The sequence below is a fragment of the Lepidochelys kempii genome, chromosome 3 (genome assembly GCF_965140285.1).
Source record: "Lepidochelys kempii isolate rLepKem1 chromosome 3, rLepKem1.hap1, whole genome shotgun sequence".
NCBI classification, from domain to species: domain Eukaryota; kingdom Metazoa; phylum Chordata; order Testudines; family Cheloniidae; genus Lepidochelys; species Lepidochelys kempii.
In genome coordinates, this window is record NC_136382.1 from 198,173,718 (window position 1) to 198,191,106 (window position 17,389).

The 17,389-nt window shown below is 39.7% G+C and overlaps 1 protein-coding gene across 1 annotated transcript in view; it reads right to left on the bottom strand.

Moving 5' to 3' along the window:
• The window catches only part of MACROD2 (mono-ADP ribosylhydrolase 2), a 1,318,211-nt gene that overhangs the window by 5,309 nt on the left and 1,295,513 nt on the right, over positions 1 to 17,389 (bottom strand). Inside the window, exons 17-18 of the mRNA XM_073339564.2 lie at positions 5,795 to 5,881; positions 1,863 to 1,931 (exon numbers count right to left, since the gene is read on the bottom strand). Coding sequence (XP_073195665.1) covers positions 1,870 to 1,931; positions 5,795 to 5,881 — 149 coding nt within the window. The 3' untranslated portion in view covers positions 1,863 to 1,869. The remainder of the gene's footprint in view (positions 1 to 1,862; positions 1,932 to 5,794; positions 5,882 to 17,389) is intronic.

Below are 17,389 nucleotides of genomic sequence, written 5' to 3' on the forward strand. Positions count from 1 at the left end.
CTATATTTGGTCTTGAGCTACATGAAATCCCATTACGAGCATAAATAACACATCTTGCTATATATGATATTAGAATCTTATAATAGCCCTATACAGGGGGAGAGGTGTGTAGTAATGCTTGAAACTGCATATCTTCAGCAGGGATCAACATTTTCTTTTGTAATTGGGGTGTGCCAGGGACTTTTTATCTCTAGCAGATTACTCATTTTTATTGAGGAGTCAGACTGTTTATTGTCTATGAACATAACTATTCGTTTCCATTTCTGCTGCAATAACAATTGTGCACTTGTGCAATGGCACCATCATTCAGTATATAAAGCAGTAAAGCTCAAAAAGGCAGCCAACTGACTTCAGCCTTGTTTTACAGGAGTCTAGTTAGAAGTGACATTAGGCATTGTAGAGCCAAGGGCATAAAAGCCTCATGACACAAACCTGTTGTTCCCAGAATACAGATTTCAGAGAACTGAACTTAATTCCAATTAGTATAAATTGCTTTTCATTTTCCTAAGCAATGACAAAAAAACATTCACTCAGTTACTTTTCCATTGCTAATATTGTTGCTATCTGGGTTCTGTTGATCTAAGACCATACACAGTCTAAATACATTACAGTTGCAGAATGCTATTATATTATTTATGTGACAATTAATGTCACATAATTAATACTTTCCCCCATTTTGCTTTTTCTAATTCTGTATATTCTAATTAAGGTGACCAGATAGCAAGTGTGAAAAATCGGGACACTTTTTTTGGGGGATGGGGCGGGAGGGTGGTGGTGTAATAATTGCCTCTGTAAGACAAAGTTCCGAATATCGGGATGGTCCTGATAGTATCAGGATATCTGGTCACCCCAATTTTAATCATAGTATATAGATCTGTTGTAATAATTGGGCCTAAACATGAGATCAACTGTAAAAATATGCAAAAATTCATAACATGTCACAATAATCTATTATAATAAACATTGATGGGAAAAGGTATGAAAAGGAGACAGAAAAACTAAATGAAAGGACCTAATGATGTAGTTAAAGGATTATGTTAAAATCATTCTTAGTAAAAACAGAAGATGTGGAACTGGAAATTAACGAACCAAATTGTGTGAGTCTAATATTAGCCTAATTGGCGGACAAAATAATGAGCACCTGAGCTGTTCCATCCACCACTCCCTTTCTGGGTCCTGAAAGAAAGAGACTTTGTGGGCAGAATATGGAAGAAGAGAGAGAGGCTGCTGGAACAGCTTTACCATCATGGTTGCCACCCCATTGGGTAGCACACTGGACCTTTTTCATCCTAATCCTGAGGGATGTCCTGACCAGACCAGGCCAGAGAGATGGACCCACATGATATTACCCTCCCTACCAGCTCCAGCTGAATCCCAACTACCTCCTGGGATGAAACAGGACTGGACTTTAACAGCAGCAACTCCAGCTCATCTCAATAAACGTCTGCTCTTTTCCCCAATAAGACCATTATTGCCATTTTTGATATCATCTAAGGGACTGTCAAACAAAGGTGTGTGTGTTTCTTTCTAAAAATTCTCTCCAGCTAAAGGAGCACGAAATCTTGTTAAAATGAAAGCCTTATTTAATGCTTTGCATTTCAAATGCTTTAACTGTTTTTCCTTCTTTTCTGTATCTTTAGTAAAAGGTTAAAAGGGTGTTTAATGGTGTGTCTGCTATGGTACTAAGCAGGCTGAGGTCTCTGTACACCAAATCCCAGACCTTGTTTAACACTGTTTAATGTTAGACAGTGATTGGGTCATGTTTACACCTTTGGGCCATTAATACAACAGATCTTTTTTTCCAAACAGAATCTGCATGGATATGCATACTTGCAGAGAAACATTGGTCGTAGGAGACTTACCTATTTGTTAATCTTCCGGCTGCATTTCTGAAAGTTCATTTATACTTTCAACCTGACTATTCATTTCAGCTGAAAACAAAACAATAAGGTTGTCAAACTTCAGTCAAGTTCATCCTGGCAAGTAATAGCTGCTCCTAACCTAAGTGAATAGAGCACTAAAATATCTTTGCTGTAAGTCTTTGTAGCTTTCTCTTATATAAGATCATCTTAATGGTTTCCTTATTTAATGTAGATTATGAACAGTTCTGTAATAAGATACACATCAAAATTATTAGAGAACCTCTGAATCTAGATTTCCCCCAGACTTTTGGTTAGATCTGAATTTTCTCAAAGTCTCTATAATAGCCCAAACAAAAATCTTGGATTTGAACACCTTAAACTTTGGGAAAAGTTTGGGTCTGGATTCTGACCTGAACTTCAGAATTTGGACCCATCACGAATTACATCGCAATTAAATGCTGATCTCACATTTTTTAATGGTTTAAATAGTATAACATTAAATAATAAAAAAGCATCACACGCTTTTCATTAAATATAAAAAACAAGGTATAATTCAAAAGGAAGGCTGTCTCACTCTCTGTATAGTGCCAAAGGAACCACAGAACATATGGCACAGGAGATTTGTTCATGAGGTCCTAGCTATGCCTAAATAAAACGGGATGATTTCAGTGTGCACTCTCAGCCTTTGTTCTGAACTGCTTTATTTTTGTGGGTTTTAACAAGACTCTTTATGGTAAACCCATTTTTGTCATTTATTTTTACGGTAGTATTTAAGTGTTTGGTATGGGCATTTTTGTGCATCCATTGCTGACAGTTGGAGTCTCTTGGGAAAACCGTAGCATCCAAATGAAAGTTTTGAAAACTGAGCAAAAAGGAAAAAATGCCCTGCTTCAGTGTTGCGGGGTGTGAAGCTCCTTCTGACTCAATATCATGTCAATACACCTGGTCGGGTTTTGATGAGTTATTTGTGAATGATTCATCGTGCATATTCAAAGCAGACGCGGTAATAGCTCCTGTGGTGTAAGGAATGAATGTGTAATAGGAAAAGTATCCACTCCAGATTATGGAGAAATGATGGAACATGTGTTTAGCTATGGTTTGTGGATTACTCTTAATAGGCTTTTGCATAGCAGAAATGGAATGCACAATCAAAACCCATTAAGGAAAGGAGCCATTGTGCGTGTGCAGTAGCAGCTTTTTCAAAACCTCAAAATGTCAGCCAATTTAATGTGCTTGTTTTCCTGAGAATACCAAAAGACCTAGTTCATACGCTAGACTAATTACTTGTGAAATTTAATTCATTTCATTTTTAATTAAATGGATGTTTAGTTATATCAGACCAAAGCATCAAAACCTGGTAAGCCTGCCTTCATTTTTATTCCTGTGACAAGCAGCCAATCATCTCCCTGTGGACTGTGCAATCCTGCTCAGATGTGTGTGTGGGGGGTGGGGTGGGGGGGTGCTGGGGGTGCTGATGGGGAGATATACTTCACATTTCTCAGCAACCTCTTTGGGCGATTACGGAGCAGCACTGCAGGCTTTAGAGTAACAGCCGTGTTAGTCTGTATTCGCAAAAAGAAAAGGAGTACGTGTGGCACCTTAGAGACTAACCAATTTATTTGAGCATGAGCTTTCGTGAGCTACAGCTCACTTCATCGGATGCATGAAGTGAGCTGTAGCTCACGAAAGCTCATGCTCAAATAAATTGGTTAGTCTCTAAGGTGCCACAAGTACTCCTTTTCCTCTTACTGCAGGCTTTGACGAAAGTCCCATCCCATCCTCCTAGAGCTAGACTGAAGGTTGCAACAAGGACTCAAGGATTACAGTGCAGAACAGGGGAGCTCCACAGGACTTCGCTTGGGGTGCAGAATACCCACCAGTGAGAAAAACAAAGCCCTGCATGGACACAGTTCAGAAACTGTGTAAATTAATTTCACTCCAGGCAGAAATCTTGACTGGAGGTTCTCTGCCAGAAGTGGGCTTTGTCAATCCCCTGGACAAAGAGGTTGCAGTGGATATGCAAATGCAAGAGCAAGTCCTGAGAAGTGCTAAGCACCTGTAAATCTCATTGAAGTCTGTTCCTGAAGTGGGGCTAGTATACCCTGCTGTAAGAGCAAGAGTGCTATCCCAGTTCCCTTGAAGTTACTGGGAATTTTGCCATGGACTTCAATAGGGCCAGGATTTCACCCAGGGTTGGAGAGCTTCTAAAACAATCAATGGGTCATACTACAGTAACATAACCTTACAAGTTTCAGAGTAACAGCCGTGTTAGTCTGTATTCGCAAAAAGAAAAGGAGTACTTGTGGCACCTTAGAGACTAACCAATTTATTTGAGCATGAGCTTTCGTGAGCTACAGCTCACTTCATCGGATGCATCCGATGAAGTGAGCTGTAGCTCACGAAAGCTCATGCTCAAATAAATTGGATAACCTTACAAGTGTCACGGAGGGGATAGGTTAAGGGCCTAGGGTGTTTTGTTCTACATACCAAAAGGAGCATCTTGTAAGTCTGAGGCTCAGCCTCACAGGGCAGGTTGAGAATTTCACTGAGGTTGAACATAAACTCAGTGAACATCAAATGGGAAAGGGATTTTTAAAAAAAATGAAGATGGGAATTTCCCTACAATGTTTCTCTGTACAGAGTCTCCAAAATTGTCCCTTTAAATTTTTGTGGTTTTGGATCACTCCTCTGAGTCACTAACACTTCTCCCCTCAGCAGTGGGCTCCTTTGTGGCTCTCAACATTACTAGAGAAAGATTTTCCCATAGCTGGAGAAGTGAATGCATTCCCAGTCAGAGGAGAGAGGGAAAGCTTCGGAATAACCAAGCATATGGCCCATATTACGGAAAGCACGACAGCCGCCATTGGCTATGCTAGTGTGCCTCAGAGGTGGGACATCCTCTCACAAGCAATGAAACTATTTGCTATAGGGCAACTAGTCAGGAGTGGCAGTTGATAATCTAAATAGAGAAGATGGATAAAAGGGGAAGAAGAGAAACCTCTTGGTGGTGGTCATTTTTCCCCCCGAAAGATTTGTGTGTGTGTTATATTCCCAGATTACCAATGAAAGAAAGGTGTTGAATTAAGCCAATAATTGCAAACATCATTAGTTTCTTCAGATATTTTCTAATAAATATTTAATCCTTTTTATATAGTTTTATTTATATTCCCAGATTATTAAGGAAGGAGTGCATTTATTTATGGTCAGAGTAAGGTTGTGTTGTGACAAAATATTCATTTCTTTCTTTTTACTTGAGAGTATCTAGCTTATGTTCTTTATATGGATGGCGTAAAATTTGTGATGTTGTTAACTGTTTATTTCCTTGCTTTTAATTGCATGGCTTTTGCAAATGATGTGACCAGGAAATTGAAACAAAACTGAAACTTTGAAACAAAGTTGTTGGTTTTGGAATTTCCTAAGGTATCTTTTCATCTTTCTCTTATTCCTATTGTGTCAGTAAATCAAGATGCAGGTTTGTTTGTTTTTTTTTAAAAAACTGAAATAAAAGGAATGGAATGGTCACCACATTATTAAAGCAGTGAAAAGAGTGAGCAAGCTAATAATGGCTGGAAACCAACATCCATATTCTCTTAGTAAACTGTTGAAAATGGCCCTTTGGATGAGCCAATATTGAATATTTAGATCTGTATATCTAAAATATCAGCATTTATAAAGCACTTATCACTGTGGAATTGTACCTGAAATTGCAAAACCCAAGAGCTAGGATGCCTGGGGGTAGCTACTAAAATCTTTATATGTTTTGAATTTTATAATGGGATAAGAAACGTTAGAGACAGTTCACAATATTTGTTTTAAAAAAGGAGCCAGTTTCACACACACACGCCTTAGATAAGGCATCTCTACTAGTTCTATGTATTTAGTCAGCATGCTAGATTTGTGTTATGTGATATTAAAACACCAAACAACCATACCATCATTACTTGAAATGTTTTCTGTGTCACATGGATTTTCAACTGTCATTGCCTCTGCAGATAGCTTCCCTTTCCCTTGTGCTGCTCCTAGAAAAACGCGAAAGGAGAGAAAACATGTACACTATCTGATTTATGTATAATTCTCAAATTCAATGTGTGCATTTATTTTGATAATCCACTGATATGCTCTTAGCTATATAGACTCTGACGTTCCGTAGTGGCAGCCATTAAAGAAAAGGGCACAGGATGTAGGCTGAGGACGTGGTTTAAAGGAATTGCTTAAAAGTCTACATAGATCTGTGCTCTTTTTTTAAAGTGGGATTGTTAAAACCACATCATAATGTGTGATTTTGCCTCCCTGCCATTCTTTTCTGATCATTTTTGAAGAATCCCTTCTGTTCATAAAATGCATTGTGGATGTGGACCTAATCAGACATTTAAGGTTTCTCTATCTAGCAGAGCAAAAATAGATACACTAAGAGTTCATACACACTGAATAGTCATACACAACCTAGAATTGAAATGTATGAAAATGTATTTTATGGCTGGAACTCAACTTTTTTCTCTCTTCTGCCTCAGGCTTGTCTGGAAGCTCAGATTCAATCTCCTAGCAATATTATAAATGAAAAACATAGAAGAATTGCTTATGTTATTCCATTCATAGCTCTCTCCAAATTCTACCAGTTAGTATTGCTGAGAGACCAATTTTTAGTTAATTTCCATTATGGCACTTTGGTATTTGGTGGCAACTATAAAGCTCATCATACCTACCCTGTGACTAAGCTACAAGATTTCAAATGATTGGTTGCTAAGCAATTGAGAGAATTTGGTAGTTATTCTGAGATAGCAAAGTGTACTGAACATTGAAACATTTGAAAATGGAACACGTTTAAGTGGGAACAATTTATCTCTTCAACAACAGAGACAGAGACAGCATTCTAGAGTCATATAAACAGCAGTCCCCTCACCCTTTTGATAGAAGTGTAGGGAGGTTTAGTTTGTTTGTTTGTTTTTTTTTGTATTTATGAGCTTTGAGGTTATATGTTTATTCTGTCCAGAGACATGTATGTACCACTATGGCTGCTTCAATGAATTTGCTTTGCCATGGTACCTGCCAGAGAAAATGCACTGTGATGGAGATTTTATTCTCCTCTGCAATGCCTGCGGTGACAATGTTAATCTTTTAAGTAGCCTTAATTGCACTATTTATGGCGGTACTGTGAATAAACACAAAAGCAGCAACCAATGAAGCAGAGAATACAAAACAAGAAAACATAACCAAGAAGCAGCTTGACAGGATAGACTCAATTAGTCATTTGGATGGGGAAACAGGCAGCATCTAAGTGTCCATGTCTGAGCTGTCACCAACTACTTTGGTAGAATCCTTGACTTAAAAATCCTTCAGTGAACCATAATTTTAGCAGTTCTTCCTCCTTCATAGTTGTGTAAGTTAGTCCCGTCCTAGATGAATGAAATGCCTGTAAACATCTGTGAGTTTATAGTTTGCATGTCAGTGAAGTCCTGAAGTGACAAGTTTGTATGCATGTTAAAACGTCAAGACTTCTCCTGAGAATTCTAGATAGCAAATAAAGTTTTCCCCTGGAGGTTTGTTATACACCAGTGAGCCTAAACTTTCCACGCACTTCACCCATCTCTGTCTTTGACTCTCATGAAGGACAAAACCATGTCATTCTGATGTTGAGGCATACCCATATTTTGCCAGGAATTTCTCAAGTGCAAGACTGAAGGTGCACATTTAAAGTCACTAACCAATTTCTTCCGACAAAATCAGTGCGAAATTTGGATTAGCATGAAAACACTGTTTGATCAATGAGGATACACTGAATGGTCTTATCAGGGTCTTGCTACATTTTTGAACGGCTTATAGAAAGGGCTACTTAAAAAACAAAAACTCAGAAAAGCAATCATTCTGCAGTCAAAGCATCAGGGAGAGATTTCAGATGTTTCCTACTGAGTCGTCCCCAACATCTGATGTATGTGTTTGGGATCCCTGCTAAATACCAACGCATTCTGACTGACAGTTGATGCTTCATGCATCAGACTTTTCCTCCTTTAAAAGACTGTCTATTAACCATATAAACTAGACATGATATGACAGGCTATGCCTTGACTCCCAATTTCTATAACATCTAGAGATATCTAGTTGTGCTGGTATTGTCAGGCACTAAAGATGTCTGTGTGAAGTTCACAGGTTCTCTCCCAAAAACTCCCATTAGCTAGCCAGCATGCCTGACTTCACTACACTGAAGAAAGGTTTCTCGGTTTGAATTTCAGAAATTCTCCTGTGTAGCTGGCAGGCATACAGCATTACTGGCAGCATGCTGGGAAAAAGATAGAGCTAAATTAAAGGAAAGACTCTTGCTAATTAGGGCCTGGTCCAGCATGGGTGAAACCAGTGGGAGTTGAGGGCATTCAGAACTTCAGAGCTGGCACGCTGCATCTGGCAGGATTTGGCCTACAGAGAGACACTTGAGAGAGGAGCAACAGTAGCAAATAATAAAAAAAAAACCTCACAAGAACTATTTCCATGTTGTCTCTTTCACTTCCTTATTTCACAACAGAGCTTTCAAGGAGTTCTGGGTTATGCTTTAAATGGCCAGTGGTAAAAATCATTGTCAGAAGCAATGTTAGGACTCAGTAGTCCACAGAGGAAAAGGTAAAGGGGGATTTAGAGCCTTTAACACATACAACAATTCTGCTGCAGGACTTGTAAAGTGGCTCTAGCCTCTATCTATTACATCAGCAAGTTTTCCAAAGGAATGTGAAGCTCTGTCTATGTAAATCTTCATTTTGTTCAAACTAACTTGCTAGTGTGTGTGTGTGAGAATGGTAAGCATTCATTATACTGACATGCCGGTGGAACAGGTATTATTCCAAACTGCTTCTTTCCTGCTGTGCAATAAAATTGAGTGTCACAGAGAAATGAGTCCATTTCACATAAACAGCTGAATCGGATCAAAACAAGAACTGCCTCGACAAGCAATTTGTTCCATGGTTGTTTTTCCCCCCTTTCCCAGTTTGATTGCTGCTGCTCAGAGCACAAACAAAAAGGTGTATTGCAGGGCTTCTAGTAGGAGATGAGAGATACTAAAATGGAGGGAGCCTGGGAGATACCACTTTCAATTTCAATTACCAATTGTATTACTGACAGACTAGATTATCCTAACTCTTTGTAAGCTGGTTATATTACTAGGAAAGCAGTAAATGAAGGCAGGCATACAGTACAGGAAGGATGCTAGGATGTATGCAAAATGCCTCCAGCCAGCTTTTAAATACGTAAGGCAAATGTTTGCTCAGAACTTGGAAAATCCCATAGGTATTCTTTTTAAAATGTTCTCTGTGGTTACAATATGTCAATAGCTCCAAGCAGCTGCAGTTAAATACAATTATTTCTTTGAATAAATGAAGTCCTAAATTCACCTGCCGTTCACTCAATTAAATGGGAGATATGATGCATGAAGGAGAACACCCATTAGTATAGTTTTTACAAGTCTATGGGTACAGAAAAGAGATACCTAGGCTGATTTTTCATGTTTTCTTGATAATCTAATAATGAAAAGAAATAAATAGACCTCTTCACCCAAGGTATTATGACCTATACATAATTTTGCATCTATACACATTGAAGATACTAGGTAACTATATATTCTTACAGACCATTATATAGTCAAACCCATGAAACTCGCTATTACCAGATGTGAATAGCTCAATTAGCTTCTGCTATGCTGAAAATCAAAGCTTTGCTATACAGATATTGATCAAATTATACATGGAGGAAAATTTACATGGATGCTTTAAAATGAAATAATCAATTAGGCAAGTGTCATGACAACTGCTCACACACTATGGATTTGATCCAAGGGCCACTGACATCACTAAAACAATTCCTAATGGATTTTGGATCACTGACTGAAACCTCAATCCTGCAAAGATGTAGGTGCACTGTTGTACCCATGCACTACTCATTAGAGGGTCATGGACTAAGTTTATTTTAAAAAGTTTGCTTTAATTGCTTACATTATTAAACAAACAATTCCAAGATCAGTGCCCCCACTATGATATCAAAGACATAACATAATGCCTGCTCCTCCATTCCGAGAACTCTACCTTTCTTCCTGGAGAAACATGTCATACACGTTTACTTAACACATGCACCCCTCCACATTTGTATTGTTTTTTAAAAATGTCCTGATCCTGTTTAAGAGTTATCCAAGGCAGATATTCAGAGGAGTGCTTGCTCCTTCCTCATACATACTCTCTGCTTACTTGTGGTGAGAAATTGGACCAACTCCTGACCTGGCCAGCAATTTAACTTTGTAATCCTGCCCCACCCAAATTCACACAATGCACACTGGCAGCCCTGGCAATGGATAGGCATTCAGAGGTGGGCTTGGGATAGGGCCTGTGTGTTTCAGTGTGTGTCATTCCTTTTTCCTGATCCACCTGCTTCCTCTTTCTTGGATTCTTTCTACTTCTGGAATATGTGGATCAGGTGGCTGTGCAGGTGTGGGTCCCCAAGGTAATGGTACTTTGAGGAAATTATTTGGAGTCTATTTTGGGAACAAGAGAAAAGATGGCACTAATAGGATGCACCGATTCGAATTTATGAAACCACACTGATTTAAACCATAAAAGGCTATAATGTTATAAACATAGAATTATGATTTAAATTTGTTCCAAATCAAGTCAAAAAGTAAAAATCTTGAAACTGTTCATGAACCATAAAGAAAAGATAAAGAAAAGAGAAATTAGTTTAGGTCCACTGATACATTTTTAATTTATTTTTTAACTCTAATTAGTGTAAATTTCTAAAAGAAACGTTGTTTCAAACCAAAAAGCCAGAATTGTTCATTTGCTGAATGTTGAAATGGGATGTTTTGATAATTCTGAAACTTTTTTCTAACATTTTTTTGAGTCAAGAAATTTGTTGGAAACTGACTTTTTGCCACAAAAGATTTCAGTTTTGACTTCGGGACTTTTTAACGAAAAAATATTTGGTTGAAAATTCCTGACCAGTTCTGATGAACAAGTTAACTAGAGCTGAGTGAACACTACTTACAGTAATCACTTAGATTGCTGAATAAATTTGCTACAGCTGTGTTCAACCCCCTTTTTGAGGTCCCTTTGTATAAACATTTCAATTGATAAGTTGTTTCCAGACACATTAGCTGACAGAAACAGAACATTTTAAACATATTTTACAGCATACTTGTGGGAAAGTGAATTTTCAATTTGTAAACATGAATTATCAACAAGAACACTGATTCCCATTGATCCCACCAGGCAAGAGAAATACACCATGTGACCTGCCTGTCCAATTAAATTGCTCACATTTAAAATTCTGAATTGTGTGGTTTAAATCTGGTTCCTCTGACATCAAGGGCAATGGGGCCAGGATTTCACTCTAAATATTTGCAAAAAGCACACTTACTAATGACTGGAGCTGACTCAGAATTTGTCACAAAACTCTTTTTTTTAAAATGGAAAATCTTGATGCACCAAAAGGACCTGAGAGTCCAGGATGGAATTTCTGGTCAAGTCGAGACACCTACCTCAGAATAGCCAGTTGGTTAGGGTATTCACTTGGCATGGGAGATACTCGGTTTCAAACCCTTTTCTGTCTGATTTGAAGCAGAGATTTGAAACAGGTTCTCCAACAACCTAGGTGATTGCCCTAAGTACTGAGCTATAGAGTCAGTCTCTCTCTGGTCCAATTAATATTTAATTAATTAATTACTCATATAAAGTGGAACAGCTCAAACAGGAAAGATTTAGACTGATTCTGTAATCTGGTGCTTGCCATGGATGTGAGGGATCCAGGTTCAATTTCCTTCTCTGAATCAGGGAGACATTTGACATTTGAACCTGGGTCTCCCACATTCCAGCTGAGTATTCTGGCATGAAAATCAAACGATATCGCTGGAGATTTTTAAGAGCAGAGAGACAAACACCTGTGAGGGATGGTCTAGATAATACTTAGTCCCGCCATGAGTGGAGGGGACTGGACTAGATGACCTCTTGAGGTCCCTTCCAGCCCCATGATTCTATTTGTGTTCTGACGCAGGACATAAAAAATAAAAACCAAAATAAAAACAAAACAAAAACAAAAAACCAACCCTCAATTTTTTCCCCTGAATCCAGACAGCCCTAGTAATGAGCTACAGACCAGTGTTTCTATCTGTAATTGGATCTACTTGGGTGTTGGAAAAGACACAGAATTATTCACAAAAAACTCTGACCAATATTTGTGGGCAATGAAAACAGTAATTCTGAGAAAATATATTCTGTTCATGGACAATTTGGAAAAAAAAGATAAAATTTCATTATTTATTATGAATTACTTGCTCAGCTCTAGAAATAGCTTACTCATTTCAATCATTGTTGGAAACATCTTTCAAACCTCAATTTTTGTTTATATAAGAATATGAAATCTGTGTTGTAATTAGTCTGAATGATCCAGTTTCCACTCTACCTATTACATAAAACTTAATATCTCAACGTTAGGTGTAAATATACTTCTCCTAATTAGGTAAAACACTGAAAAAAGGGGTCTTTATTCTTCTGGCTAAAAGCTAATACTGCAATTTTTCATCCACAGCCACAAAAAACAAAACACAAACTCTTCCGACCCCCCCAGCTGCATTGTCTTGTCTGTCAAAAACAATTCCATTTTTCTTATTTTTGCAAGTAGGCAGAGTTGATTTTTTTTCAGTCATTTCACTGTGGCTGTTTGCTAATGTTACTGTCAAGCCTTCATATACTTTGTTTACTGCTTTGTTTTTAGTAGCATTATAAATGCTGCCTTGCTTAGAAATTGAAGCTTTCCGTGCCACGAGAGTGAATTTGCTCAGTTGGACTCATGTTTGATACATCCCTTCCTGGTGACCTACCTTTCTTTGACCAGACCGATATTATAACTCACAGAAGATTCACGCTACCTACTTATATACCTACTTATATATCATCAACCATAATACTGATAGTACCCTGAGACTGAGGACATTCCAATACCCTTTTTGTTATAATTTTGAGAAACTCTATGGACAGATACTCTCCCTTACAATCACCAACCATAGGTCAGGAAACCACAGCTGAACCTACAGGAGCTGAACCCGTGTAAATTTACATACTGCTGCTGAATGCAGCTTCATTAGTGACAAACCTCACCATCTGCTAATCGGGAGCGTTTTACCTTGATCAAAAACTCAGCACTTAGGCATTGCAGGATGAAAGGAAAGAAATGCATGCAGATTTCAGAGGCATTTGAACTTGCTGTGACATAAGCTCATCTGTTCCTTCGAAAAAGGCGAGTGCTGTCTCTTGATGCCAGGCTTGGGATGTCAAGACTAGTGACATGCACACAGCAGCTCCTTAGTGTTGGAACAGAAAGTTTACCATCACCCTCTGGTGTGCTGGCCATGTCATTAGGCTCCCTATACCTCCAGTACAGCAGGCATCATGCCAGCTGTGTGTGTCTGTGCATGTGGATCTGTATCTGAAAGCCGAAGCACTGCGCTGACATTTATAGAAGGGGTGGCTGCTGCTCCCAAGCACTGTTATGAAATATGGAAATGGCCGATTTTAAAATGTAACTTTGAAAGTGTCTCAAACTAGCTTCTCCCCCTTCCCTTCCAGGGAACACACTCTTGGTAAATCCCATTATGCTTCCCTTCTGTAAGGTGGTGGTAGTAATGGGAGGGCAATGAGGGCTGTCTCTCATCAATATGCTCCCAGAGGATTCACACAAATTGGGTGATTCTCAGCTCAGTAATGCCCATCAGGAACTCTTTGTATCTTTTGTCTCTCTTTAGCAAAAGCATAAATCTATATACACAGAAGGCTCTTAACGAATACAGGGGCATGTAATTTTAAGAAAAGTCCTTTCAAGTTTTCACTCTAATGGGGTCTTAGCTGTATAAGGGGCCATGGTGGCACCAGCTTTAGTTTTCTTCAATAGTTCTTGATATGAAATCTCTCATCAGAAAAGCACTTTACTGTAGGGAATAACTAAAATGGAGTGCTCTGAAGCTTTTGTTAATGCTTAAATTGCTTCTCTATAACATGACTAAAATGTTGCCTGCTTGTATTAAAAATCATAGAATTAAGACACATTATCTGCCTGAGGAGTTTTCAATTTAAGGACCCACTGCTGTAAGCCTTGCTCCTCCAAGTAATCCCTATGAAGTCATAATACTTTCAGATCACACTGGGGCATTAAGAAAATTAATGTTTGTACAAAGAAAGTGATACAAAAGTACAATGATTGTTTCCTTTTCATTTGGTTGGTAAGCTAGACGCAAGCACATAATATGCATTTTCATATGGCTAAATATAAATATATACATCTGAGAACAAAGAACATAGGCCCATGTTTACAGGTCTCTCCCGGCAAATCTGAAAGAGATTTGGGAGTTGTGGTGGCCAATGAGCTGAATATGAGCTCCCACGGAAAGGCTGTTGCCAAAAGGACTAATGTGATCCTCGGATGTATAAACAACGGAATCTCAAGTAGGAATAGAGAGATTATTTCACCTCTGTATTTGGCCCTGGTGTGACTGCTGTGAGAGTACCATGTCCACTTCTGGTGCCCATAATTCAAGAAGGGTGCTGATAAATTGGTGAGAGTTCAGAGAAGAGCCATGAGAATGATTAAAGGATAAGAAAAGATGCCTTATAATGATGGAGTGAGCTCCTCGAGTTTATTTATCTTAACAAAGAGACGGTTAAGGGGTGATTTTATTAGAGTCTAAAAGTACCCACATGGAGAACAACTACTTGATAACGACAGGTTTCAGAGGAACAGCCGTGTTAGTCTGTATTCGCAAAAAGAAAAGGAGGACTTGTGGCACCTTAGAGACTAACCAATTTATTTGAGCATGAGCTTTCGTGAGCTACAGCTCACTTCATCAGATGTTTACCGTGGAAACTGCAGCAGACTTTATATACACACAGAAATCATGAAACAATACCTCCTCCCACCCCACTGTCCTGCTGGTAATAGCTTATCTAAAGTGATCAACAGGTGGGCCATTTCCAGCACAAATCCAGGTTTTCTCACCCTCCACCCCCCCACACAAATTCACTCTCCTGCTGGTGCTAGCCCATCCAAAGTGACAACTCTTTACATAATCAAGTCGGGCTATTTCCTGCATAGATCAAGGTTTTCTCACATCCCCCCCACCCCCATACACACACAAACTCACTCTCCTGCTGGTAATAGCTCATCTAAACTGACCATTCTCCAGGTTTAAATCCAAGTTAAACCAGAACATCTGGGGGGGGGGGGGTAGGAAAAAACAAGAGGAAACAGGCTACCTTGCATAATGACTTAGCCACTCCCAGTCTCTATTTAAGCCTAAATTAATAGTATCCAATTTGCAAATGAATTCCAATTCAGCAGTTTCTCGCTGGAGTCTGGATTTGAAGTTTTTTTGTTTTAAGATAGCGACCTTCATGTCTGTGATTGCGTGACCAGAGAGATTGAAGTGTTCTCCGACTGGTTTATGAATGTTATAATTCTTGACATCTGATTTGTGTCCATTTATTCTTTTACGTAGAGACTGTCCAGTTTGACCAATGTACATGGCAGAGGGGCATTGCTGGCACATGATGGCATAGATCACATTGGTGGATGTGCAGGTGAACGAGCCTCTGATAGTGTGGCTGATGTTATTAGGCCCTGTGATGGTGTCCCCTGAATAGATATGTGGGCACAATTGGCAACGGGCTTTGTTGCAAGGATAAGTTCCTGGGTTAGTGGTTCTGTTGTGTGGTATGTGGTTGTTGGTGAGTATTTGCTTCAGGTTGCGGGGCTGTCTGTAGGCAAGGACTGGCCTGTCTCCCAAGACTTGTGAGAGTGTTGGGTCATCCTTTAGGATAGGTTGTAGATCCTTAATAATGCGTTGGAGGGGTTTTAGTTGGGGGCTGAAGGTGACGGCTAGTGGCGTTCTGTTATTTTCTTTGTTAGGCCTGTCCTGTAGTAGGTAACTTCTGGGAACTCTTCTGGCTCTATCAATCTGTTTCTTTACTTCTGCAGGTGGGTATTGTAGTTGTAAGAAAGCTTGACAGAGATCTTGTAGGTGTTTGTCTCTGTCTGAGGGGTTGGAGCAAATGCGGTTGTATCGCAGAGCTTGGCTGTAGATGATGGATCGTGTGGTGTGGTCAGGGTGAAAGCTGGAGGCATGCAGGTAGGAATAGCGGTCAGTAGGTTTACGGTATAGGGTGGTGTTTATGTGGCCATTGTTTATTAGCACTGTAGTGTCCAGGAAGTGGATCTCTTGTGTGGACTGGACCAGGCTGAGGTTGGTGGTGGGATGGAAATTGTTGAAATCATGGTGGAATTCCTCAAGGGCTTCTTTTCCATGGGTCCAGATGATGAAGATGTCATCAATATAGCGCAAGTAGAGTAGGGGCTTTAGGGGACGAGAGCTGAGGAAGCGTTGTTCTAAATCAGCCATAAAAATGTTGGCATACTGTGGGGCCATGCGGGTACCCATAGCAGTGCCGCTGATCTGAAGGTATACATTGTCCCCAAATGTGAAATAGTTATGGGTAAGGACAAAGTCACAAAGTTCAGCCACCAGGTTAGCCGTGACATTATCGGGGATAGTGTTCTTGACGGCTTGTAGTCCATCTTTGTGTGGAATGTTGGTGTAGAGGGCTTCTACATCCATAGTAGCCAGGATGGTGTTATCAGGAAGATCACCGATGGATTGAAGTTTCCTCAGGAAGTCAGTGGTGTCTCGAAGGTAGCTGGGAGTGCTGGTAGCGTAGGGCCTGAGGAGGGAGTCTACATAGCCAGACAATCCTGCTGTCAGGGTGCCAATGCCTGAGATGATGGGGCGCCCAGGATTTCCAGGTTTATGGATCTTGGGTAGTAGATAGAATATCCCAGGTCGGGGTTCCAGGGGTGTGTCTGCGCGGATTTGATCTTGTGCTTTTTCAGGAAGTTTCTTGAGCAAATGCTGTAGTTGCTTTTGGTAACTCTCAGTGGGATCATAGGGTAATGGCTTGTAGAAACTCGTGTTGGAGAGCTGCCGAGCAGCCTCTTGTTCATATTCCGACCTATTCATGATGACAACAGCACCTCCTTTGTCAGCCTTTTTGATTATGATGTCAGAGTTGTTTCTGAGGCTGTGGATGGCATTGCGTTCCGCATGGCTGAGGTTATGGGGCAAACAAAAAAACTTCAAATCCAGACTCCAGCGAGAAACTGCTGAATTGGAATTCATTTGCAAATTGGATACTATTAATTTAGGCTTAAATAGAGACTGGGAGTGGCTAAGTCATTATGCAAGGTAGCCTGTTTCCTCTTGTTTTTTCCTACCCCCCCCCCCCAGATGTTCTGGTTTAACTTGGATTTAAACCTGGAGAATGGTCAGTTTAGATGAGCTATTACCAGCAGGAGAGTGAGTTTGTGTGTGTATGGGGGTGGGGGGGATGTGAGAAAACCTTGATCTATGCAGGAAATAGCCCGACTTGATTATGTAAAGAGTTGTCACTTTGGATGGGCTAGCACCAGCAGGAGAGTGAATTTGTGTGGGGGGGTGGAGGGTGAGAAAACCTGGATTTGTG